The following is a 26,960-nucleotide window of genomic DNA, read 5'->3' as shown; positions in this document are numbered from 1 at the left end:
CAGTGTTGTTGCAGCGTTTTCACCTATTCAAATGAATGGGAAAAACGCATCAGACGCATGTTGTACACAGTGTTTGTCCAGCCAACACTCAGATTTCCTGTCAACGCAAACTTTCCTCCTGCGAACAATGACAATGTGCATATGCCTTTAGCCTGAAAATTTTTGGCCATCACTGTAGATATGAACAGCCATAGATGAGTAAAAATCTGCAGACCCCGGGTCATCAATAGCCACATTGTGCGGCCTCCTTAAATATCTGTACCTCTTCTACCTCCAGATGCCAGGCGATTACCTCGGTGATAAAAATTGCTTTATTTTCTATTATTAGTTACATAAATCGGACTCCGAGGCTCGTGGAATGGTCATCTACTGGCAAACTCCATGATCTGTTCCTGGAAATGACAGTGAAAAGGATTCATTAGACGTGGACCACGAAGGACAAAAACGCTTTACATGTCTGATCATACAAATGTCAACGCTCTGCACTGATGGGAACTAGTGATGAGCGAGTATACTCATTGCTAGGGTGGTCTCTGAGTATTTGTGAGTGCTCGGAGATTTCGTTTTCCTTGCCCCAGCTGCATGATTTGTGGCTACTAGACAGCTTGATTACATGTGGGGATTCCCCAGCAACCAGGCAACCCCCACATGTACTCAGGCTGGCTAATAGCTGTAAATCATCCAGCTTCGTCAACAAAAATTTAATCTCTAAGCAGTCACAAATATTTTGAGATCATTAATGGGAACGCTTTGTGGCGCGCTGGACATGTTCACAACCACAGTCTGACAATAGGATCCACTCATCTACATGACGCTGCGTTGGTGGCGACAGTCACATTAGGAGTCATTTTTGCGGCCAAACACGGCAATAAGTGCAGCACAGGAGACCACAAGCCTTTAGTGTCAGCAGTCACATTAGGTGTTGCTTGTACAGCCAAACACGGCACTAAGTGCCACACAGGAGACCACAAACCTTTAGTGGCTGCAGTGCATTTGTAGCTTGAAGGCCAACGGTTCGGAGAAGGACGACCGGTGGTTGCTTTGTGTTGTACAACCTCTTCAGCAAGTCAATGGTGGCCATCAGCGGCAGGTTCTGTCTCTGACGCTCCGTCTCATACTTCAGAAGGTGCCTTATGGATCCTGGGAAATAAAAAAAAGCTGAAATGAGGACCCCAATGTCCTGGATGAAAACCTTCTAGTAACATAACACTGAGGGAAAGTAACAGGATCACGACAGCGTGCTACACTAATAACACTTAGAGGGGTTGTTCATTAATAGGAAGTGCGCCAACGTCCACTGTAAAGGAAAAAACCGGCAGAGTCATATCTGGATGCAGCAACAAACATTTCACATCAGCAAAATGTTGCAATTGAAGTAATGGCACAGCCAGCAGGGGAGACTGACGTTTTTTTTTATGGACACTTGAACTTGAAAAAAGAAGGAGTTAGATCCTGTAGATCCGTTGACAATTCATTTGCTTTCGCCATGACTTGCAATCCAGAAACATCAGTGGCTGGATGAAAGATGCAAGAGTCTGTCTGGATCCCAGAAACTCACTCAGCTTTTATGCACCCACACTGATTACAAGCAAACAGGTTACAGGTGACGATGTTTTCCTTAGTAGCTATTCAAACCCATTTGTGTCAACTTCTCTGCATGTTATCAGGCCAAAATCATCAGTGTATGTGAACTTTTGATCAGGGTCATTTGGATGTTCTGGGTTGTCATTATGATTTAAATAGAGAAAACACAGTGGTTTGACAATAAATGGCATCACCCAACCACTAACCATAAGTGGAGAAAAAGATTTGGTGTTATCATTCATATTCTCTGAAAAAAGGCCAAGAAAGCAAAAATTCTGCCGGGGTATGTAAACTTTTGAGCAAAGCTGTATTTAGTGTCAGAAAACCCCTTTAATAAAATGAATAAAAAAATGATCAGGCGTTTTTTCAGTATGTTTACAAATTATTATTTTTTTTAATCCTAGAATGCGTGACCAACACTAGTGACCATAGAAATCTACACTATTACGTACCTGGGGCCTTTGAGGCCTGTTTTCAAATAACATGGAATAACTAAAAAAAAATATTTTTTCAAAGTTATTTGAAAGTAAGCATGCATACCCACTAGCTCTGGGGTCCGCCTGGACGGGATTTCGTAATGGATCTGACCTCCTGGTGACCCCGACTAAGGCTGGTAGAACGCGTACCTGGGGCCTCGCAGGCCTGTCAGGTTACTTTTTTATTATTTTCTGTAAAACTACTTTAGTTACAATTTTGAAACTCTAGGTATTCCTCAGCTATATAGTTGTTAGTAATTTCCAGTTGTTCGTATATTTTTATGTTATAGGCATTTCGTATAGCAACGCTTTTTTTGTGACTACCCCATATTCACGTACCTGGGGCCTTTTAGGCCTGTGTGCAAATAACATGGAATAACTCAAATAAAAATACTTTTCAAAGTTTATTTTAAATTTGCAAAGTAAGGATGCATTCCCACTAGCGCTGGGGTCCACCAGGAGGGGATCCGTAATGGATCTGACCTCCTGGTGACCTCAGCTAAGGCTGGTGGAATCCCGGCATTCCATCAGCCTTAGCTGGAGTTACCAGGAGGTCAGATCCATTATGGATCCCATTCTGGTGAACCCCAGCGCTACTTGGAACATAGCCTAAGATGTGTATAATTCCCAAAAAAAATTATGTACATAAAACAACAAAAATTTAACTAAACGGGCACGCCCAATATATTCACTCAGTACAATTTTTTATGATGGATACATTTTTTCTTATAAAAAGTTTTTACATAAAGTCTGTAGCAAACTTGGTGCAGGAATATTTATTTTCCACTTTACATATTCCCCCGACAATTCTTGCATATTATTTTTTCTTCAGAATGTTCCCTGCATACATTTTGTCCGCAAGTAGAACAGAAACGCTCCGATTTTCTTTCTTTCTTTGCTGGACAAATATAAAAGTGCTTTCTTTTTTTTTCTCTTTGCTCTGGCTGTTCCTGAAAGCATATTCCACATCGGATCATTGCCTCTGTAATTTGCCTTGATAAGCATTTTGTGCTGCTTCTCTCTAGCATAGTAGGCATCAAAAGTTCATAACAAAGTTCTGTCAAAAATAGACGTCTCTTGTCATTCCTGTTGGCATGGAATTCTGGATTAGTTTGACAATAATATAGCTATTGAGGGATGACACATCAAGGATATTGGAAAAAAGGGCAACAGGCCAACGTTTAGTCTGCCTTTTACACGAATATTCAGTAATCATTTCGTCCATCTTGTCGACACCTCCTTTTGTCTTATTATAATGAAGTATAATTTCAGGTTTTTGTTTCCTGTCATTGGTGTCAATACTTTCATCGTGATGCATTGTGCTCAGTAATATCACAGATTTTTCTTTCTTGGCTTTATAGGACACCATTGTTGCCTCATTGCAGAAACCGAATACACTCTCGTAGATTGGTCGCTGTGCATTGTGCTTCATTATTGGTGGAATTTCGCGGCGGTTTGGTCTCATTGTACCAACAAGTGTTAGTTGTTTCTGAAGCAAAAAATTGGCCAGTTCTAAATTAGTAAAATAATTATCCATAGTGATATTTTTTCCAGAATGGAAAATTGGTAAAGCTAGTGTTTTCACTATGTTGGAACATAGATCTTTCTGGACTGGAGCGTCAGCTTCTTTTCCACAGTAAATCATGCCATTCATCCCATAATAAGTTGCTGAATCGCACATCCAGAAAATTTTTATGCCGTATTTAGCTGGCTTACTGGGCATATATTGGATAAATTTGCAACGTCCCCTAAAGGCAAGAAGTTGTTCGTCCACTGTCACATATTCGCTAGAATTGTAAAGTTTGTAACAGTTCTTGATAAAAAGATTCCATATATAGCTAATAGGCGCTAATTTATCGGTTGCCAACCTCACAGGCCGAGTTCTCTTTTCACCGAAACGAATGCATCTCCGAATAGCCTCAAATCTATCTACGGACATAGTGGCTTTGTAATGTGGATCTGCAAATGGGTTCAGAAATAACTCTCTGATTGGCACATCATATGATTTAGTCGACCCTGCCAGAAGAGTAAGGCCAATATAGGCATATTTTTCCAAGTTTTTTTTTTTTCCGAAGCAATACGTTTACCTTCCACATTCGTACACAATACTACCTCATCTGCAATATCATCTGAAACAAATTTACTGAAAACATCTTTTTTGGACATGAATTGGGAAATTCCGACAGCTCCTTGAGGAACTCTAATAATGTTATGTGATGGGGTGCGTGCATGAGCCACAGCAGTACTGTTCCAAAAAACATTTGTTTTAGATGTTCTACTTGCACATTCTGCTGGATCCATTACTACTTCATCATCTGAGGAATCGCTGGACGATGAAGTTGATACATTAGCTGGTGGAATATACTCTTCATCTGACAAAGAAATGTCATTGTCTTCATCACTATTGAAAATAATCGCCTCAATTTCTTGGACAGTCAATCCCCTTGATGTAGACTGTGCCATTGTAATCTTAGATGTGAGTAAACTAAAATGAAAAGTAAAAAATAAAGATTACAATCAGGCTTGTGCACTATACACTGTGTGTGCTAAGACTTTGTTAGTGTTTGTGTGCTTAGGGTAAAGTACAGCCCCCCTACTCTTACCTTCAACAGATCACTTTCTTGTAAGTGCAGTAGAAGCCTCTGGTTTTGGAGCTCAGAAAGGTTCTTTGTTACAGACCAAAGAAAGCTGACTTCTTCCTCCAAAGTCTCTCCAGCAACTAGGATTTAGGACTAAAGGACCTGTACTGACATCATAATCACGTTACTTTGTGAGGGGAAACTCCCTTCCAGGATCACATTACCATGTCAGGCAGAATCCACACTCTTCCCAGCAACAGCCATCGACCAATAGTCATAAAGACTGAGTCATAACTCATAAGTTCTTCCCCAACAACAGTACAGACAAAAAGACTGAGGAGTACATGTAAACCATAGCAGGCCTCAAAGGCCCCAGGTACGTGAATCTGGGGTAGTCACAAAAAAAGCGTTGCTATACGAGATGCCTAGAACATAAAAATATATGAACAACTGGATATTACTAACAACTATATACCTGAGGATTACCTTGAGTTTCAAAATTCTAACTAATGTAGTTTTACAGATAATAGAAAACAAGTAACCTAGCAGGCCTGCGAGGCCCCAGGTACGCATTCTAGAGTTAAAAGATATGATTGAAATATTAATGTACAATAGATATTGTCGAGTCTGTGAAGAGCAGAACAAAAATGATTACCTCAATGAACAAAAAAAAAAAAAAAAAAGAATTTGTGATAAACATTGACCTGTCCATTCAAGGACATTTTAGCTATAGTATGAAATCCTGTTTTTCTTGTCTGTGGAATTGCCTTTGTACTGTTTGTTGTGAAACTGCCGCCCACGAAACTGTTTTCTTTTCTTTCTTTCCTGTTTTGTCTCTTTGTTTAAACATGCAAAACTTGTATAACCACTAACAACTATATAAAGAAGGGATAGCACTTTGAAGGCAGGCGTGCTTCAGAGACTTCCCAGTGATACACTATACAAGACGTGTCTTGTGTATTATTTCTGGTGAATCCCCACTTCCAAAGGCTGCTCCGACTGAGTGTGATCCCGACATTTCCTGGCGCCTGAACAGGGACCCGAGGTCTGTGTATTCCTTCAAGAACACCGGCAGAATACGAACGAAAAGAGAATCTGGGATAATGGACGGCAGATGAACAAAAACCTGGCCAGGTAAGAGACACTGTTAGATCTCTTATATCTGCCCTGCACTGTCCGTAAGATTTTCTGTGTCGTGTTCTTTAGCGGGTAGTTCTAGTAGAGGAGGATACCTATAGCTCGGGTTCTTGAACTATTTAGGAATTGATCACCTCACGGAGTACGGCATTGAATGAGAGTGAATGTGAATAGAAGGTGTGTGGAAGTTGGGAATAGCCCTATAAGCCGCCCAGGGGGTTGAAACAGAAGAAGTGACTGTCCCACTGGGCAACGTGGTTGCGTCCTTTCGGGGAGACCTCCGCGCCTATGTTCAATCTCTGATCCTGTCTTTGACAAAAACCTGGTGACGGATAAGTGTATGATAGTATGAGCCCAGGACAGATAAATTAGCCTGGGACAAGAATACGTTGTATGTGATAGTATAAGCCCAGGACAGATAAATTAGCCTGGGACAAGATACGTTGTATGTTCTTTTTCTTTTTCTGTCTGGTTGCATTTGTGTTGTTTGCTATAGGTGTAGGAATCAGGATTTTCTTACATCAACACAGTTTAAACATCCTAGCTCCTTAGGAAGAAGGTAACGAGGTATTCTCATACCCAAACGCCACCTAGGGCAAGAAAAAAGACATCCTAGCTCCTTAGGAAGAAGGTAACGAGGTATTCTCATACCCAAACGCCACCTAGGGCAAGAAAGCTCAGGATAAGAAAATGGGGAATAAGCAAACAAAGTCGGAACCAGAAGAATTAGATATCTATACTATCATAAAGGAGAGAAGTGGTGAAGATGCCACTAAGGGGCTGAAAAAGATTTTTAGTAAGTTTGGAGTTACTAGGGCAGAAGCTTTTAGTAGAAAACTATGGGAAGGAATTCAGGAAAGGAAAAAAGGCATAATCAGAGACAAGAAATGGATAGATCAGATCCAAGCATTGATTGATGTCTCTAGGGTAGCAGAAAATGAGGGATGGACATATAATCAACAGAGTAAAAAGTGGTGTATTAGACCCACAGGCTGTGGAGAAAAACAAAATGTGGAATCTAAAAATACCCCACCCCCATACCTTAACCCACATGCCCCATCTTTTCTCCAAACACCACCTCAAAGTTTAGCCGGACCAGGAGGATGGGTATGTCCGCACTGTGGACAACAAAATCCAGACTGGAGAAATGATTGCCTAGCCTGTGGTACACCTAGACATGGCGCTGTACTTGCCCCTGTTAGGGTAGTACCAAGACCCTTTAGGGAACCTGGTGCTGACGGAGTAATGGGAACTAGATATCACCAAACTCGACAATATTTCCCTTGGTCCCCCGCTGAAGGCATGTCTCTCTTGCATAACGCACCAGATCCCACCCAGTGTCCAGTTAGATTTGCACAATATATACAGCAAATTATGCAGACTCACGCTGGAGTTTGGGCAGATGGAGAAGAATTATGTAGAATGAAAATGACTCCTGGACTCTTCCAGGAGCTATTAGCAAATCTACAGGTACATAGGCCCCAAGCAGGAGATGGTGCCTTACAAACGATAGAATCAGGTACACAATTTGTAGATCACTTAATGGTTTTCATGAGGGAGAGACAGAGGCAGAGAGGAACAACGGGAGTGGTGGCTCAGAAATCTGGACAATCAGTAGACGAATATTATCTAAGTGTAGAAAATAATTTCAGAGATGAAGGCATGGATCTAACCGCTCCAGGAATGATGAGGTTAGTTACAAAAACCTTTATAGATGGATTGTCTCCAAAAGTGAAGGAAAAGCTTAAGGCCGCAACCCCTGATTGGAGAACCGTGGAAGACCCACACCTGGCTAGACAGAAAGCTGTAGGGATAGAAATGGACTTAAGAGAAAATTCTAAGCCAGTAAGAATTGCACAGGCTAATACTGGCTCTGCTAATCAAAAGTTTACTAGTCATTACTGTAAGAAGCCAGGACATTTCCAAAGGGAATGTAGGAAGAGAAAAACAGATATAGATTCAGGAACCTTTGTACCCAAAAATAGGATAAATAACCTAGTGCCTGATCAAACAGACAGCTCAGAATGACTGAAAGTTATGCAGGTCTCTCTTCCTTCTAGAAGACCAATAATACAAGTTGAAGTTGAGGGTAAAAATGTACCTTTTCTGATAGATACGGTAGCAACATCCTCCATTTTAAATCAGGACTTTTTACCATATCCTGACAATATATCCTCAAAGGTTACATATGCAGAAGGGTATGATGGTAAAATTCAGGCGTTGCCCTTTACAAAACCTTTAAATGTGAGCTTTGGCCCTAAAACTTTTGTATCCAAATTTTTATTTGCTAAAGGTGCACCTACCTGCTTGTTGGGTACTGATGTCTTAAGTAAAATGCATGCAAACATCCATTTTAGAGAAGATGGCACAGTTATGCTGACCATCCCTGAAGATGCAGAAACTCTGGAACCATATGTTAGAATACAGGCAATGGAGGATTTTCCCGAAATTTACACTCAACAAGCAAAAATTGACTTGTCTCGGGTTCCTGACAGCCTATGGGCAAAAGGAGACACTGATGTAGGATTTTTATCAGTAGCTCCTATACTGTTAGAAACTGCCCCGGGAACCATATTACCTCAGCTTAGGCAATACCCCATCAGCGCCCAGCAAGAACAGGCGATTTCTCAACAAATTCAGGATTATGTGTTACAAGGTGTTTTGGTAGAAATCAGGTCACCCGCCAATACACCCTTATATCCTGTTAAAAAGAAAGTGTCCTCCAAAGAAACTATGGTGAAATATCGCATGGTGCACGACTTACGGGAAATCAATAAGGTTTTGGCACCGGTCACCCCTGTGGTACCGAATCCTCATACCTTACTGTCTCAAATTCCCAGCACTGCTGCATATTTTACGGTAATTGACTTATCAAACGCATTTTTTTCTGTGCCACTACATAAGAACTGTTGGCATTTGTTTGCCTTTACATTCAAGGGTAAACAATTAGCATGGACAAGATTGCCACAAGGTATGGTACACTCACCAACTTTGTACTCTGAAGCAATGCAGACCGTGCTAAAAAATTTCATCCCAGAACCAGGAGTAGTCATTCTACAGTATGTAGATGACTTACTTATTTGTTGCCCTGATGAGCAGACGGCAGTTACCTCAACTGTTAATTTCTTAATTTTCCTAGCGCAAGAAGGCTGTAAAGTAAATAGACAGAAACTCCAGGCTTGTCAACAAACAGTCGTGTTTTTAGGTCACTGCATATCACAGGGCATCAGACACCTCACACCTCAACGTACGGAAGCCATACGTAACATGCTTGAACCCAGGAATCACAAACAGCTGCGTGCTTTCCTAGGTATTGTTTCACACTGTAGACAGTGGATCATACATGCAAGTCAACTCATGCAGCCTTTATATGACTGTATTGCCAACACACCATATTCACTCAGTGAAGAGGCTAAACAGTCATTTTCCTCTTTGAAAACAGCACTGGTATCAGCTCCGGCTTTGGGACTCCCAGACTACACTAAACCTTTTCAATTGATGGCAGCTGAGATATCCTCACATGCTACAGGGGTGCTCACACAAAAACATGGAAACAAACAGAGACCTGTGGCATACATATCAGCTCATCTGGACCCTGTAGCTAGAGCCGCACCTTCTTGTGTAAGAGTAGTAGCCGCAATTTCACTGTTATTAGATAAAGCTTCTGAGATTGTTCTTGATCACCCACTTCTAGTTCAGACCACTCATGATGTACATGGCATTCTTAACCAGGTCCAACCTAAACATATTTCAATGGCCAGACACCTCCGTCTCCAATGTTCCCTACTACTGCCGCCCAACATTTCCTTTGCCAGGATTCAGACTCTTAATCTCGCGTCTTTGCTCCCTTTAGAGTCTGAGGGGGGTACCATACCTGAGGAAACTGCACTCTCCAACTCCTTTGAAACTGCACTCTCCAACTCCTTTGACCCATCAAAGTCAATGCATGATTGTGTACAATTAATGGAACAAGAGACTCAGGGCTTATGTAATGTACGTGACAAGCCACTCTGTAATGCTACATTTGAACTTTTCATAGATGGCAGTAGATATGCAGATATGAATGGACAATTTCATACAGGTTATGCGGTAGTAACTCAGCATGAAGTGCTGAAAGCAGAACCTCTCCCTGCTAATCAGTCTGCACAAGAAGCAGAACTTACGGCATTAGTTGAAGCTCTAAAAATAGCCAAAGATCAGACAGCAAACATATACACTGATTCTAGATATGCACATGGCATTATTTTCGATTTTGGCGTAATATGGAGAGCCAGAGGTTATATGACTGCTTCAGGCCAACCTGTTAAACATGCCTCCCTCATTAGACAGATTCTGGAGGCAGCACAAGAAACTAAAGAAATAGCGGTGATAAAGGTAGCTGCACATGTGAGACTCGACACCGAGGAAGCCAGGGGTAACGATAAAGCCGATAAGGCAGCAAAACAGGCAGCACGTAAACCCTTACATCATGCCCACACACTAGATAGCTCTGAAGATGATGAGGAAAGATTGAAGGAAGCTCAGAAACAGGTAGACGACGAAGAACGAGGGCAGTGGCAGAAAAAAGGGGCAGAAGATCAGCAAGGATTATGGAAAAAAGGAACTTTGTTGTGTTTACCCAGAGCCTGGTACCCCGCAGTGGCAAGTGACCTCCACCTACCCACGCATGTGTCGGCAAATGGTATGACGCTCAAGGTAAAAGAAAGGTGGTTGGCTCCAGGCTTTGGTAATTTTGCTCGGAACATGTGTGCTGCATGCGCTATATGCCTGGCACACAATCCAGGTCAGGCCATTAAAACCCCAACCAAGCATCATGTAAGACCACTGTATCCCTTTCAAAGACTCCAGATCGACTACATCCAACTTCCTAGGTACAATGGATACGAATATGTGCTTGTGTGTGTGGACATGTTCTCAGGGTGGCCAGAGGCTTATCCAGTTCGTAAAGCCTCAGCAAAAACTACTGCCATTAAAATAGCACATGAACTGATACCCCGTTACGGCATGCCTGAGGTGATCGAGTCAGATAGGGGTACCCATTTTACTGGGGAAATATTCCAGAATGTTATGAAAATGTTGGGAGTAGAAAAACAGTTTCACACTCCATATCATCCACAGAGTTCAGGTAAAGTGGAAAGATTAAATGGGACAATAAAATTAAAAATCCAGAAGGCCATGGCAGAAACAGGAAAGCCTTGGACCGAGTGTCTACCACTTGCCCTGTATTCCATCCGAAACACCCCAAGGGGGAAGGCTAAGCTGTCACCACATGAGATTCTTTTTGGTAGAGCAGCAAATTTGGGTTGTTATTTTCCACAACAACTGATGTTGAATACTGAGACTTTAACTGCTTATGTACAAGAATTACAAAAACGTTTAACTAAAGTGCATTCGCAAGTTTTTGCTTCCCTTCCAGATCCAGAAAATCTCGAAGGAGGCCACAAGTTGGAACCTGGTGATCAAGTCTACGTGAAAAGACACACCAGAAAGACTCTGGAACCGAGATTTGACGGACCTTTCCAAGTCCTGTTAACAACTCCAACAGCAGTCAAGCTTGAAGGAAAGGCATCATGGATACATGCAAGCCATTGCAAAAAAGACGTACAACGACTCAGGGATCAGTATGACAAAGACAATGACCAAAATAAGGATAGCTGGTGGTCAGATACCTTTTCTTTTCTTAACCCGGCCAATTGGTTCAGAGGGATCGGTGGGTGGGTTACCGGGATTATGCAAAGCCTAATACATACAGTTATGGTTATTGTAATTATATATGTATTATTCAAGGTTGTACTCAAGGGTATCTCGGTATGCACAAATAAATTTTGTGTAATGGATGCGAGAATATAAAGTTTTTTTTTGTAATATCACAAAAAGAATGACTAAAATGATCGACAAGGTTTTGAATGGAATATGTCAAAGGGGGGATTGTGAAGAGCAGAACAAAAATGATTACCTCAATGAACAAAAAAAAAAAAAAAATTTGTGATAAACATTGACCTGTCCATTCAAGGACATTTTAGCTATAGTATGAAATCCTGTTTTTCTTGTCTGTGGAATTGCCTTTGTACTGTTTGTTGTGAAACTGCCGCCCACGAAACTGTTTTCTTTTCTTTCTTTCCTGTTTTGTCTCTTTGTTTAAACATGCAAAACTTGTATAACCACTAACAACTATATAAAGAAGGGATAGCACTTTGAAGGCAGGCGTGCTTCAGAGACTTCCCAGTGATACACTATACAAGACGTGTCTTGTGTATTATTTCTGGTGAATCCCCACTTCCAAAGGCTGCTCCGACTGAGTGTGATCCCGACAAGTCCATTGAAGTCTGATCAAAATATAACATTTAACCGATAAGAAAAACACCATAAAGAAAAACAAAACAGCATAACTATCACTTTGTCATTCACCTTTCCCAAAAATGCAAGAAATATTGGTAAAAACATTGTATATACTGCAAAATGGTAGCAATAAAATCTGCAGCTCACCACGTAAATAACAGTCCCGTGTAAGGCCCATGGAGGAATTGCCTCCCCCAACCCATCCCTGCAAAATATCCAACAGCCAACAAAAGCAAATTCCTGAAACTGGTGGTGGCCCGCTGCAGTAGAACCAAGTGCTCCCTCCATGCTCCAGCAGCTATCTGGCCTTGTGAAAATTTACACAATCCATCTTCAACATAGAAATCAGAGCTCCTCTTCACAGCACTGGCAGCCACAGAAGCCATCCTACAAGCCACAAAGCCCACTGGAAGCGGATTGCACCTATGAACAGAACTGCCCAATAACTACAAGATCTGCCCTAAGACATAGCTTGTGAGATGAGTACTGGAAGTGATAAGATGGCCCCACAAAGCCCTGATCTCATAGAATCCTAGAATGTTGGAAGGGACCCCCAGGTTCATCGATCCAGCTCCACCCAAAGATCCTCAGACTCATTGTGACCCTTCACTCTTCACCAGCTTCAATTCCTGGTTTGGAGGACATGTGGGGCCATTATACTATATATAAGGCAATGCAGGGCCCATTATACTGTTTGCAAGGCAACAGCAGCCCAATTTCCTGTATGTAGGATTAGGTGGGGTCATTATACTATATAGAAGGCAATGCATGGTTCATTATACTCAATGAAGGACTATATGGGACCATTATATTGTATGGAAGGCAGTGCAGGGCCCATTATTCTGTATGTGGGACTATGTATAATAGCCTCACATACTCCTACAGTATAATGGGTCCACAGAGTCACCCATACTGTATAATGTGCCCACATAAAAAAGAAATACTCTACTTTCCCCGGGCCCCCACTGCTCCGGTCTCAGCATCAAGCGCTCTGAACCTCTGCACTGTTTGTCACTGCGGGGGCAGAATGATGGCGAAGGGAGCGCCAGCTGACGGCTCCCATTTACATCATTACTTTCAACTGTATAGGTATTCGGGATGACATGTGTGCTCGAGAAGCTCTGAGGATCCACCAATCGTAAGCAACTATGGCTCCGGGGCCAGAAGGGTGCGGATGAGACCTGACATATTCAGGAGAAAGACATGCACAAAAATGAGGGACTTGTATAATACTGCAGAACATGAAGACAATATTGCACTCGTTTTGGCCACTTCCAAAACCATCATGAGAAGCCAGCACTTTAAGAAGAATAGAACAAAACCCATCACTCTATACTTTTATATATTTGTACCACACTTTCTCCAAGTAGAGCAGCCAAAAAAAGAGCGGCTCAAACAAAGCAATAGAACAGGCCCAAATGTGGCGCAAAAATTTCCTGAAAACACTTCATGGCCACTTCTCTAAATTAGGACCCCAGTTACATGTTAGTTTGTCACTCAGCCACCCAAAAATCAAGCGCGTCTTTGATGACTACTTTGAAAACCTTTCTAAGGCAGAACCACCAAACTTGATGGATCCCGGGCTAAACTCATTTCAGCTCCCAGGTAAATGGGAAGAGTGGGAGATCCTGAGCTTTGGTATCAAAGAGGAGGGGGGAGAGGGAGGGTGGGGGGTCTGTAGGGCAAGTTTTATACCGCAGTTCATCGTGCGGCGGTAACCTCTATGACATCACAGATTGTCACTGAAGCTGCGCTAGCATTACCTCCTGGCTTTCAGCCTGGACTGTCGCATCAGATGTCACACAGATGGATTACGGCGTGGGACAGTATGAATTATCTTCACATTCGGCAAGTGAGGGATACGGTGGTTTCTTATTTTTGTTTTTTACAGAGGACATGGGCATCAGAGAATAATGTTCAAGTCGGCCAGGTGAGGGATATGATTGTTTATTACTTTTGCTTTTTTTTTTTTTTAAAAGGGGATATGGGCTTCGATGGATTAGGCATAAGGTGAGTATTATGGTTGTTACCGGTAATTATTTTCAGTCTTTTACAGGGGACAAGAGCTTCAATGTATTATTAAAGGGGAGTATAACTTTGGTTTTTATTTTTAAATAAATGTGTAAAACAGGGAGTTTTCTTTTACTTCAAATAAAGGATTTTATTCTTGCTGTGTGTTTATTTCAAAACTTACTATGGGGTTAGTAGTGGGGGCATCTTCTAGATTCCTCTCCATTACTAATACAAAGGTGACATCAACCCCACATACATTACCCCACTTGCCACCAACACAGGGCATGTTGGAAGAGCGAGGCTAAGTGCCATATTTGACGCATTTAATGGATGCGCCATTTCTGGGGCTGCTGATATGGGTAGCCTGGGAGGTGGGTGGAGCAATATCTCTGGCCTCTTCCCAGATTGTTAATATCAGTCCACAGCTGTCTGACTAGCTTTTTGTTGGTTTGAATTAATAAGGGGACCCTGCTTCATTTTTTTTCTGGGGTCCCCCATAAATTCACCAGCAAAGGCTAAGCAAACAGTTGTGACCTGTTATTAATAGCCTGGGAAACTTTTGGGATATTGTCCCTTTTCCTAGATTATTAACATCAGTCCTCAGCCATGGGGTTTTCCTCTGCTGGTTATGAAAATAACGTGGGAGACCACACCATTTTTTTTAAATGTCTTTTATATATACGTTTTGTATTTTATACAGAGTGTATACAGCAGGTGCTGATTACAACTCCCATCATTGTCACGTGGTCACGATGATGTCAGGGAGACCAGACGACAATGATGAGACCTGCCTTCAGCAGCCGGCGCCTGGGATCAGATCGAACTGTACCGCTTCTTCCCAGACGTCAATTTGTGTCACATGGATGTCACACACAGACATGAAACGGATACACGGATGTCACATACATACATACTGATGGGAAACAGAGTACTGTTTACCTGTACGTGAATCACCAGGATGTGTGAAGGAGGCCTTAGACAAAGCTTAGGAATGCATGAAAGTACAGAAATACTGACTGGACCTGTAAGCTGTAAGTAAAGGGTTAATATTCGGCGTGCAGCTAGTGGTGGCGCACTTGTACGCTTTTGCTATAAGGGTGCTGGATGAATCGTACATCTTGACATTTCACTACTGAGAGTTACTTTTAATAACTCACCGAGGTCCACACCATCAAATGCCGCTCTGCTCAGATGATGAACCAGACTGGCCACATCTCCAAAACCCATATTAACCCCCTGACCGGCAAGAGGGTGCACTCTGTGGGCTGCGTCTCTACAGAAACAGAAATCAGCACTTAGGTCAAAATGATGGCACGGCGATACCCAATGCCTTAATTTTAGCTCACCCAATTAGTGCCACGCGCTGGCGAATGTATTCTGTAGCATGGCAAAGACCTAGAGGGAAAGCTGCCCTGCTCTTGTCCCTGAGGTGGGAAACGCTGGGAGGAAGCTGCCGGCTAGAAGAACCAGATGGCCTTAGAAAGGACACAGCGGAGCGCAGCAGAGATCCAGCAGAAGAGATGAAGTCTGAATGGTGCTCACTGCTCCACTAAGAAAAGACAGAGGAGATAAAGCCGGCGTCATCGGTGCTAGACGCCAAATACAGGGGGGAAAGCCACGTACAAAAGCCGAATTCACTGCATCGACAAAACGTCCATCATCCATGCTGAGAAGCTCCGAGGCATGCTCTGGAGAGGTGGACCACACCAACGAACTCCACGTGTCTGACAGCTGCAAGAGGAACACAGAGCAGTGAGATGACAGGAGACCACCCAGATCGCCAGCCGTCCCACAACAAACATGTCATGTATTCAAAGGAAAGGTAATAGACAATTAATGCAAGAGACCCCAGCGACCATGAGAGCAAGAGCCTCCTGTGTGCAGAGGTAACGAACATTGGACCATTCACTATCTATAGGACTGGTGGTCTCACAGTCCCTAGTGCTCCATTCACCGTCTATAGGACTGGTTGTCACACAGTCCCTAGTGCTTCATTCACTGTCTATATGACTACTGGTCTCTCAGTTCCTAGTGCTCCATTCACCGTCTATAGGACTACTGGTCTCACAGTCCCTGTTCATGTAAAAAAGAAAAAAGAATAAAAATAAAAAATATGGGATATACTTACCCTCCGACGGCCCCGGGCTTCAGCGGTGCAAGCGGCGACCTCCATTCCTAAGGATGCATTGAGCAAAGGACCTTCGATGACGTCACGGTCACGTGACCGCATCGAAGGTCCTTCGCTCAATGCATCCTTAGGAACGGAGGCCACCGCCTGCACCGCTGAGGGCCGTGGGCCGTCGGAGAGTAAGTATATCTCATATTTTTTATTTTTATTCTTTTTTTTACATGAATATGGATCCCAGGTCCTGAAGGAGAGTCTCCTCTCCTCCAGACCCTGGAAACCATCTGGACCGCACACGCTGTATAAGACGACTGGGCGTATAAAATGACCCCTGTCTTATATGGCGAGTATATCCCAAACTCCAGATTTTATATGGAAAAAGGAGATTTTTGTATACTCACCGTAAAATCTTTTTCTCCGAGCCAATCATTGGGGGACACAGGGCCATGGATCTTATGCTGCTTGCCACTAGGAGGACACTAAGTAAAACACAAAGAGTTAACTACTCCTCTGCAGTATACACCCCTTGACTGGCCAGTAATGACCCAGTTCGGTAGTAAAGCAGTAGGAGTATAAGAAAAACCAAGACAAGTAAACTATGTCAAAACTGAGGAACAAACCACAACAACAACCAGCCAATAGGCCAACAGGGTGGGTGCTGTGTCCCCAAATGATTGGCTCAGAGAAAAAGATTTTACGGTGAGTACGCAAAAATCTCCTTTTCCCCTACGCCTCATTGGGGGACACAGGTCCTAAAGCAGCCCCTGGGTGGGGAGCAATTGCACTGATAAAACCCCATGTACCACTGGCTTACTGAGGTACCGCTGTCTGCAGAATGCGCCTGCCAAGGGCAGCGTCTGCCGAAGCCTGGGTATGAACGTGATAGTGCTTCATGAAGGTATGCAGACTGGACCAGGTCGCAGCTTTACAAAGCTGTTGTGCTGAAGCCTGGTGCCGTATGGCTAAAGAAGCACCGACCGACCGAGTCGAATGCGCCTTAATCCCTGCTGGGACAGGGGGTGTTCCTGACGCGGTATGATTCCTGAATAGTGGAGCGAATCCAGTTGGCTAGAGTGGCCTTTGAGGCGGGTACACCTTTCCTATGTCCTTCCGGAAGCACGAACAGGACATCCGACTTACGGAAGGGAGCCGTGCGAGATATGTACCGCCGAAGAGCTCTAACCACATCCAGAGTATGGAGAGCTTTCTCGATACAATGGGTTGGTGCCGGACAGAATGACGGCAAGCCAATGTCCTCATTTAGATTAAAGGAAGAGACGACTTTAGGTAGGAAAGAGGGAGATGTTCTCAAAACTACCTTGTCGTGGTGAAAAATCAGAAAAGGGGGACGGCAAGAGAGGGCCGCCAACTCAGAAACTCTCCTGATTGACGTAATCGCCACGAGAAAGACCACCTTCCATGAAAGGAGGGTGAGAGAGATGTCCTGCAATGGTTCGAAAGGGGCCTCCTGAAGAACTCCGAGAACCAAGTTAAGATCCCATGAAGCCAAAGGCATTCTATAGGGAGAGACCACCCGGGAGACTCCTTGGATGAACGTCTTAACCGGCAGTCTGGAAGCGATCTTTCGTTGGAATAGAACAGACAATGCAGACACTTGTCCCTTGAGCGAGCCTAGGGCAAGGCCTGACTCTAAACCTGATTGGAGAAACTCCAGAATGGACGGAATGGAAAACACCAGAGGAGAACGTCCATGGGCATTGCACCATGAAAAGAAGATGCGCCAGGTGCGATGATAAATGCGCATGGATACTGGTTTCCTAGCACGAACCATGGTAGAAGAAAACCCTGGAGAGAATTCGGCTCGAGCGAAAATCCAGGATTCAATGGCCACGTCATCAAAGACAGGGACCCGGAGTTCTGGTGGCAAATCGGGCCCTGTGAGAGAAGATCCATGCGATTTGGAAGCCACCAGGGGACGTCGGCGACCATTTGGACGAGTTCCGCGTACCATGCTCGGCGCGGCCAGTCTGGCGCGACGAGGATCACCGGTCTCCCCTCTGACCTGATCTTCTTGATGACTCTCGGGAGCAGAGGAAGAGGCAGAAATATGTATGGCAGCTGGAACCGATGGCATGGCGCAAGGATCGCGGGATCGAGCAATGAACTGGGGAACCATGTTGTTTAGCCTCGAGACCATGAGATTCACATCCGGCGTCCCCCAACGAAGACAAATCTGCTGGAAGACTTCCAGATGGAGGGACCACTCGCCCGAGGCAAGAGCTGGCGACTGAGGAAGTCCGCTTCCCAATTCTACACACCTGGTATGTGGATCGCCGAGATGAGCGAGTGATTGGTCTTGGCCCAGCGAAGGATGTGGGAGACTTCGAGCATGGCAGCCCTGCTGCGGGTTCCCCATTGCCGGTTCATATACGCCACGGCTGTAGCATTGTCGGATTGGATTCTGATGGGATGGTCTGCGAGAAGGTGGTGAAACTGCGTAAGGCAAGTGTGATCGCTCGAATCTCCAAGATATTGATTGGAAGACGCGATTCTCTTGTGGACCAACGACCCTGTGCCGTGTGGTGATTGAAAACTGCACCCCAGCCCCAAAGGCTGGCATCGGTGGTCACCACTAACCAGCGCACCGGGAGAAAGGACGTCCCTTGGTTCAGGGAGGACTGTAGTGTCCACCACCTGAGGGTCTGCCTGACCTGTGGGGACAGGCGAAAACGACGGTCGAGGGAGAACGAACTCCTGTCCCAGGCTAACAGCAGCGCCTGTTGCAGGGGACGGAGATGGAACTGCGCAAATGGAACAGCTTCCATCACCACAACCATTTTCCCGAGGATGCGCATCGTAAAGCGAATTGAATGAGGGACTGGGCGGGAGAGCTTGCGCGCTCCCTGTTGTAAGGACAAGACCTTCTCTGGAGGGAGAATGACTAACAAGCGGGAAGAGTCCAAAATCATGCCCAGGAAGCAGATTTGCTGAGCCGGCACTGGAGATGATTTCTCGAAATTGATTTTCCAACCCAGGCGAGAAAGAGAATCCACGGTGATACTTACAGACTCCTCGCAAGCAGAATGGGACGGACCCTTGATTAATAGGTCGTCCAGATACGGAAGAACTACCACTTCCCGAGCGTGAAGAATGGCCATGATGGCCGCCATGACCTTCGTGAAGACTCTTGGGGCAGTCGCGAGTCCGAAGGGCAAGGCCACAAACTGGAAGTGTTCTTCCTGGACTGCGAAGCGCAGGAACTGCTGATAAGAGGGAAAAATTGGAATATGTAGATAAGCATCCTTAAGGTCTATGGATGCAAGGAACTCTCCCTTTTCCAGGGACGCGACAACGGAACGGAGCGAGTTCATCCTAAAGTGTCGGACCTGTACGAACTTGTTTAGCAGTTTGAGGTCCAGTATGGGCCGTAGTGTCCCGTCCTTCTTTGGGACCACGAATAGGTTGGAGTAAAACCCTTTGAACCTTTGGTCTCGAGGGACCGGAACGATGACACCGTCCCTTTGAAGCGCCTGTATGGCCTGAAGATGTGACGCCCTTGATTTGGGGGGAGAAGACTGGAAGAAGCGCGGAGGGGGGATGGAAGAAAACTATTTTGTATCCGGAAGACATGAGCTCTCTGACCCACTCGTCGTGAACGACCAAGAGCCAATTTTGACGGAACGAAAGAAGACGTCCGCCTACTTTGTCGGTGACCTTAGGGCCAGAAGGTCTCGGTCTGGATTTCCAGGAACGGTTAGGTCTGTATGAGACCTGTGGATTTCTGTTTTCCCGCCGTGCTGAACCAGGGGAAGAGGAGGACCAACGGGAGTTGTTAGGAAAGGACTGGAATCTAAACTGTTGTTGACTCCGAAAAGGCCGGGCAGGTTTTTGCTGGGGAAGAAATTTACTCTTCCCTTCAGCAGCGTCAGAAATGATTTGGTCTAGTTTCTCCCCAAATAAACGGCCAGCTTGGTAAGGTAAAGAAGTCAGCGACTTTTTAGAAGCAGAATCTGCTCGCCAATCACGGAGCCACAAGGCACTCCTGATGGAGATTGCGTTTGCAGCCGCTTGCGCTGCGCAATTAGCCGCATCTATGGAAGCATTGACTACGAAATCTCCGGCCTGAGCTATCTGGTTAGCTAGTCTGGCCGCCTCTGGGGGAAGATTACTGCCATGGACGGAAGAGGTTAACACTTCTGCCCAGGCAACCATTGCCTTAGCCACCCAGGTAGCGGCAAAAGATGGAAGGAGAGCTGCCCCTGAGGCCTCAAAGACTGAGCGAGCCAGGTAGTCAATTTGACGGTCAGAAGGATTTTTGACTGATGAACCATCAGACAGAGATAAGACTGTTTTGAACGCGAGTCGCGATATGGCAGGATCCACAGAAGGTCCTTGGAGAAAGGATATTTAGCTTCCGTGGCTTTTTGAGCCGTAAATTGCTTCTCCGGGTGTTCCCTGTGTTTTTGGACAATATCCTGAAACTCAGGGTGATTAGCAAATATCTTTTGAACGTGTTTAGTCTTTTTAAAAGACACGACTTGTTCCTGAGTGGATACAGATTCCTCGTGCACCATTAGTGTTTTGTTGACTGCCTCAATAAGGGAGTCAAGTGTCTCCTGACTGATAGAGGAGTCTTGGGTTAAAGATTCCTCCGACTCGTATTCAGAGTCATGTACGCTGCGACCCTCGGGGGAGGAAGAGCGAGAAGATGAGCTCAGAGATGCTGAAGCTCGAGCATGTACGGGAGACGAGGGAAGGGTTGTTTTTCTGGCACCCCGAGATTCCCGCAGTATAGTCAGTATGCCCCCTGTGGTCGGACCGCCCCGCACCGGCGCCAGATTCCGTCACAGTCGACGGAGGTGAGTTCTGGCTTAGGGATGATCCCCGGAAAGAGCCCAATGCCTTGACCAAGGAATCCATTGAACGTGACAAGGACGTGGCCCACTCAGGAGGGTTAGGCTCGGCGGGGTCGGTGGAGACATTGGAGGTGGAGGCAGCTGCGCACAGGCCAGGTCACAGTTCTGGCACAAAGGGGTATTGTGGGCACGTGGCAACGCAGAATTGCAAGTGGTACATGAAGTAAAAAACAAAGTGTGCTTTTTATTGCCCCTTTTAGCCTCCTTAGATTGAAACATAGTGTATGTCTATTCTCCAATAAACTGCTAATAGCAGGGCTATGGGTGCAGAGAAGGGGTTAAGCTTTTCCCTATGGAGTGGAGCAGCTTACCCATGGTCCTGTGCTGGTGTCCCCAGGGAGGAAGAGAGGGAAGTAGCGTTTTCAGGTGAATTTCCCTGCAGAAATGGAGTCCCAAGATGGCGCCCGAGATTTGCAGGGCTCTTCTCGTTCAGAGCGAGAAGCGCCTGAGTAGTGGGCGGGGCTCTGGCAGTGGGTGGGATTTTTGAACTGCGGCCTAGTCCGGCTGAAGAAGCCGGGAACTAAATTAGTGGAGCCGGCCGGCGGAGCGCGCCGGCGGCCGTGCCTAATGATCGCCACTGGCATCTAGCCAGCGGTACCTCTCCCCAGGGACCCGGACCGCACCTTCCCACATCGGCAACGTGAGGAAGGGTAGTACTCACCGAGAAGGGAGCCACCTCCAGCTCAATCGATCCTCCCTATGCCGGGGGATGGAGACCGTCCTGATGTGTGCCTGCCGCAGGGGACTTACAGCTGTGCCTGCCGCAGGGGACTTATGGATGTGCCTGCCGCAGGGGGCTTACGGCTACTGTGGGGACTACATGACGCCATCAGGTGAGGGCTTAATTGCAGAAAAGCCTTTGAGATGCACATAAGAGGTATACTCTATGTGCTTGCCATCTTACAGGGGGGAGATCGGGACCATATAGGAACCGTCGCCCTTGCTCAGATTAGGAGTGCCCCAGTCGTCGCAGGAGAGGTACGGGGAGGTATACTTGCCGTACTCGCCTGTTGATGGTTTGGGGGAGAGCGGACCCTGAAAAGGAATCTGTCGCCCCTTCACTCCGTTAATTAAAAAATAAAAATTTAGAGAAAAAATAAAAATAAAATAAAAAACGTTGGGGTCTGAAAACAGACCCAAGTGCCTCCTACAGACACTAAGCAAGAACTGGGGCATTACTGGCCAGTCAAGGGGTGTATACTGCAGAGGAGGAGTTAATTCTTTGTGTTTACTTAGTGTCCTAGTGGCAAGCAGCATAACACCCATGGTCCTGTGTCCCCCAATGAGGCATAGGAGAAAGTTGGGGGTCGTCTTATACGCCCAGTCGTCTTATACACCAGAAAATACAGGTAGTTGCTGTTTTGGAGGTAGGATTAATAAAGTGTCACCTAGGTAATGGAGGAAGGAGGGGATTTCCTTATTAAATTGACAGTAATAGTGCTGTATTGTTGATAGGGTAAGGTTTAAGCATAAAGGACCAGCAGGTCACACTACAACCCTTACCCCAGCAACGACATAACACTATTACTGTCAATTTAATATGGAAATCTTAAATGATTAAAGGGAACCTGTCACCCCGAAAATCGCGGGTGAGGTAAGCCCACCGGCATCAGGGGCTTATCTGCAGCATTCTGTAATGCTGTAGATAAGCCCCCGATGTTACCTGAAAAATGAGAAAAAGACGTTATATTATACTCACCCAGGGGTGGTCCCGCTGCTGGTCAGGTCAGATGGGTGTCTCTGGTCCGCTGCGGCGCCTCTCATCTTCATTACAAGACGTCCTCTTCTGATCTTCAGCCACGGCTCCGGCGCAGGCGTACTTTGCTCTGCCCTCGAGGGCAGAGGATAGTACTGCAGTGCGCAGGCGCCGGAAAGGTCACAGGCTCGGCGCCTGCGCACTGCAGTACTTTGCCCTCAACAGGGCAGAGCAAAGTACGCCTGCGCCGGAGCCGTGGCTGAAGATCAGAAGAGCACGTCTTGTAATGAAGATGGGAGGCGCCTCAGCGGACCAGACACCCATCCGACCTGACCAGCAGCGGGACCGCCCCTGGGTGAGTATAATCTAACGTCTTTTTCTCCTTTTTCAGGTAACATCGGGGGCTTATCTACAGCATTACAGAATGCTGCAGATAAGCCCCTGATGCCGGTGGCCTTACCTCACCCGTGATTTTCGGGGTGACAGGTTCTCTTTAAAGGTACCGTCACACTGAACGATATCGCTGGCGAACTGTGACGTTGCAGCGTCCTGGCTAGGGATATCGTTCAGTTTGAAAGGCAGCAGTGATCAGGATCCTGCTGTGCCATCGTTGGTCGGAGCAGAAAGTCCAGCACTTTATTTCGTCGCTGGACGCCGATTCAGCGATGTCTTCACTGGTAACCAGGGTAAACATCGGGTTACTAAGCGCAGGGCCACGCTTAGTAACCCGATGTTTACCCTGGTTACCAGTGCTAATGTAAAAAAAAAAAAAAAACACTACATACTTACATTCCGGTGTCTGTCCCCCAGCGCTGTGCTTTCCTGCACTGGCTGTGAGCGCCGGCTAGCCGTAAAGCACAGCGGTGACGTCACAGCGCCGGGGTACAGACACCGGAATGTAAGTATGTAGTGTTTTTTTTTTTTTTTACGTTTACGCTGGTAACCAGGGTAAACATCGGGTTACTAAGCGCGGCCCTGCGCTTAGTAACCCGATGTTTACCCTGGTTACCAGGGGACCGGCATCGTTGGTCGAAGGAGAGCTGTCTGTGTGACAGCTCTCCAGCGACCACACAGCGACGCTGCAGCGATCGGGATCGTTGTCTAGATCGCTGCAGCGTCGCTTAATGTGACGGTACCTTTAGACCCGGGATGAGTCGGAACGTCGTATAATGCATAGTCGCTTTTTGCACCATTATTGACCTGCTCAATGTGTGCGGTGCATTTTGAACTTCCATTCACACAGTAGACTTTAGGGCCATACCTTCAAGATCAGTGGGGTCTTGGCAGCTGGACCCAGGGCTGAAGAACACCATTCTATCCTGTGTACATCCTGAGGTTGTGGTGATAATTGTAACACCAAGCCAGAATGTTACCAATGGAAGGAGAAGCGTACAATAGGGTAAACCCCTAATATAGCAATAGGTGTAAGGGTACCGTCACACAGTGCCATTTTGATCGCTACGACGGTACGATTCGTGACGTTCCAGCGATATCCATACGATATCGCTGTGTCTGACATGCAGCAGCGATCAGGGATCCTGCTGATAATCGTACGTCGTAGCAGATCGTTTGGAACATTCTTTCGTCGCTGGATCTCCCGCTGTCATCGCTAGATCGGTGTGTGTGACACCGATCTAGCGATGCGTTCGCTTGTAACCAGGGTAAACATCGGGTTACTAAGCGCAGGGCCGCGCTTAGTAACCCGATGTTTACCCTGGTTACCAGCGTAAATGTAAAAAAAAAAAAAAACAGTACATACTTACATTCCGGTGTCCGTCAGGTCCCTTGCCGTCTGCTTCCCGCACTCACTGACTGCCGGCCGTAAAGTGAAAGCAGAGCACAGCGGTGACGTCACCGCTGTGCTGTGCTTTCACTTTACGGCTGGCAGTCAGTGAGTGCGGGAAGTAGACGGCAAGGGACAGACACCGGAATGTAAGTATGTACTGTTTGTTTGTTTTTACGCTGGTAACCAGGGTAAACATCGGGTTACTAAGCGCGGTCCTGCGCTTAGTAACCCGATGTTTACCCTGGTTACCCGGGGACCTCGGCATCGTTGGTCGCTGGAGAGCTGTCTGTGTAACAGCTCTCCAGCGACCACACTACGACTTACCTACGATCACGGCCAGGTCGTATCGCTGGTCGTGATCGTTGGTAAATCGTATAGTGTGACGGTACCCTAACCCACCGGGGGAAGGAGTGTGTGTGTGTGTGGGGGGGGGGGGGGGTGCAGACCACCCCAGGCGATACACATTGGCTACAAAAGAACTTCCAAGGAATATCAGAGCAAGAGACGTCTTATCCAGCCGTGGGGCCAATTTTAATTGTACATTTTTATTGAAATATTTTTGCGTTTCACAGAACATACATTTTTAAGAAAAGAAATAAAAAAGGAGAATATATGAACATATAACAAGGCTGCAATGAAAACAAGTTACATCAGACCCATAGTAAATATGCATTGGATTATGTTACTCAGAAATCCTAATGTATTTATTTATTTTTAACCATCTGAAAGGGGGGAGACATAGAAGATTTACAATAGACAAAGGGGGAAAAAGACAGATGGAGGTATTGAGATGTATAGATGGGAAGAGCAATGAGTGAGCCAATAGAGAAGATTGATAAATTCAGGGGTCCCCAGAAAGTATCCCAAGGAGACCGGATGAAACTAAATTACGCAAACCCTAGTTTCATTCAGAGGCGATATTCATGATTTCTAATGCCTGTGATCCTAATATATAGGTCTGGTACAGACGGGGGCGTTTGCTTCCAATGAGATGTGATCAAACATCTTGCAGCCCAGTGCAGACAATAAACGTGATTTTTATCCTAGATAGAGGGTGATCACACTACTAGCCCAGGTGATTAAACTCCGATTTAAGGGTCAAAAGTCAGACTATAAGCTGAATTCTGATGAAAAGATCACGGATATAGTGGGCAATAATTACCGGTAACAGAGCGATGGGTCCAGTAGGAAGGAATCTCTGCCAGGACACGTTGTTCTCAGTAGGCTACAAGATAAAGTGATGAAAGTGAATGTCACTTTGTATGAGCATTGTAGTCTGGTCAAGGTTAAAGAGGGGGTGTGCAGAGTGCTCCTGCCAGGTCAAAGCATGGGTGCATGCCCAGGGTTCCTGTGAGGATAAAGGCAGCCTGAACTTGTGACAAATGTTTTATCTCCTGCGCAGAGGGGTTTCCCACCTGCTGCTGCCTGTGCGGTTCACACCTACACATCATCAGCGCCACACAAGGTCCTAGCAGCCTCAGCACTCACCAGTTCTGGAGTCAGCTTATTTTACAATTTGGACGTCAGAACAGGTTGAGTCCCCACCACCAGATGGCAGATTTTCCACTACTCACCTCAGATAACTGCAGGGTGGCGACAACAGCCACGTGATTGTAGTTCCACTGAATAGTCTTCATTCCTCCTGATCTACGGACCATGGAGTTTTGACCATCTGCACCAATCTGAAAGAGACAAGTTTTAGTGCGCTCAGATGCCATCAGGACTGGTATAAAGAGACCCCCAAAAAAGTCAACGTGAAACATGTGTTGGGGCTGGACCAGCGCACATAGCGACTGCACTTTATGAGTGACGATTATGCACTGATATTGTATTGCTACTACTTGTTTCCTCAGCAGCATCTGCCCTGGTGATGGTGTGGCCTCTTGGCCATACATACATCCCTCTTTACCACAGCGTGTCAACCACTTGGCATCCATCTCTGCACATATGTACAATTTTAGATCAGATTTTTTACCACCATTTCAGTGTACTTATATATTGGGATGCCTTTGAGTTCACAAGTGATGATTGGACAGCTCTCCCCAGGGATCAATCTTCTGCTATCCACTGTGATTTGTATCAGGCTGTGCAGCACATAAAGCCATATATATATATATCTATACTTCACAAGTGATGATTGACCAGCTCCTCCAGGGATCAGTCTTCTGCTATCCACTGTGATTTGTATCAGGCTGTGTAGCACAGAAAGCCATATATATATATATCTATACTTCACAAGTGATGATAGGCCAGCTCCTCCAGGGATCAGTCTTCTGCTATCCACTGTGATTTGTATCAGGCTGTGCAGCACATAAAGCCATATATATATGTATACTTCACAAGTGACG

General features: G+C 45.6%; 1 protein-coding gene across 2 annotated transcripts in view; it reads right to left on the bottom strand.

The window, feature by feature from the left end:
- Positions 1-293: 293 nt before the first annotated feature.
- Positions 294-26,960, bottom strand: part of COQ6 (coenzyme Q6, monooxygenase) — a 59,982-nt gene continuing 33,315 nt past the window's right edge. For both annotated transcript variants that reach the window (XM_069735719.1, XM_069735716.1), the window contains exons 7-13: positions 26,187-26,294; positions 25,775-25,837; positions 15,752-15,859; positions 15,475-15,677; positions 15,286-15,401; positions 974-1,140; positions 294-392 (exon numbers count right to left, since the gene is read on the bottom strand). In XM_069735719.1, coding sequence (XP_069591820.1) covers positions 363-392; positions 974-1,140; positions 15,286-15,401; positions 15,475-15,677; positions 15,752-15,859; positions 25,775-25,837; positions 26,187-26,294 — 795 coding nt within the window. In that variant the 3' untranslated portion in view covers positions 294-362. The remainder of the gene's footprint in view (positions 393-973; positions 1,141-15,285; positions 15,402-15,474; positions 15,678-15,751; positions 15,860-25,774; positions 25,838-26,186; positions 26,295-26,960) is intronic.

Source organism: Ranitomeya imitator, chromosome 1 (genome assembly GCF_032444005.1).
Source record: "Ranitomeya imitator isolate aRanImi1 chromosome 1, aRanImi1.pri, whole genome shotgun sequence".
In the NCBI taxonomy this organism is placed as follows: domain Eukaryota; kingdom Metazoa; phylum Chordata; class Amphibia; order Anura; family Dendrobatidae; genus Ranitomeya; species Ranitomeya imitator.
This window is presented reverse-complemented; position numbering and strand designations above follow the sequence as displayed.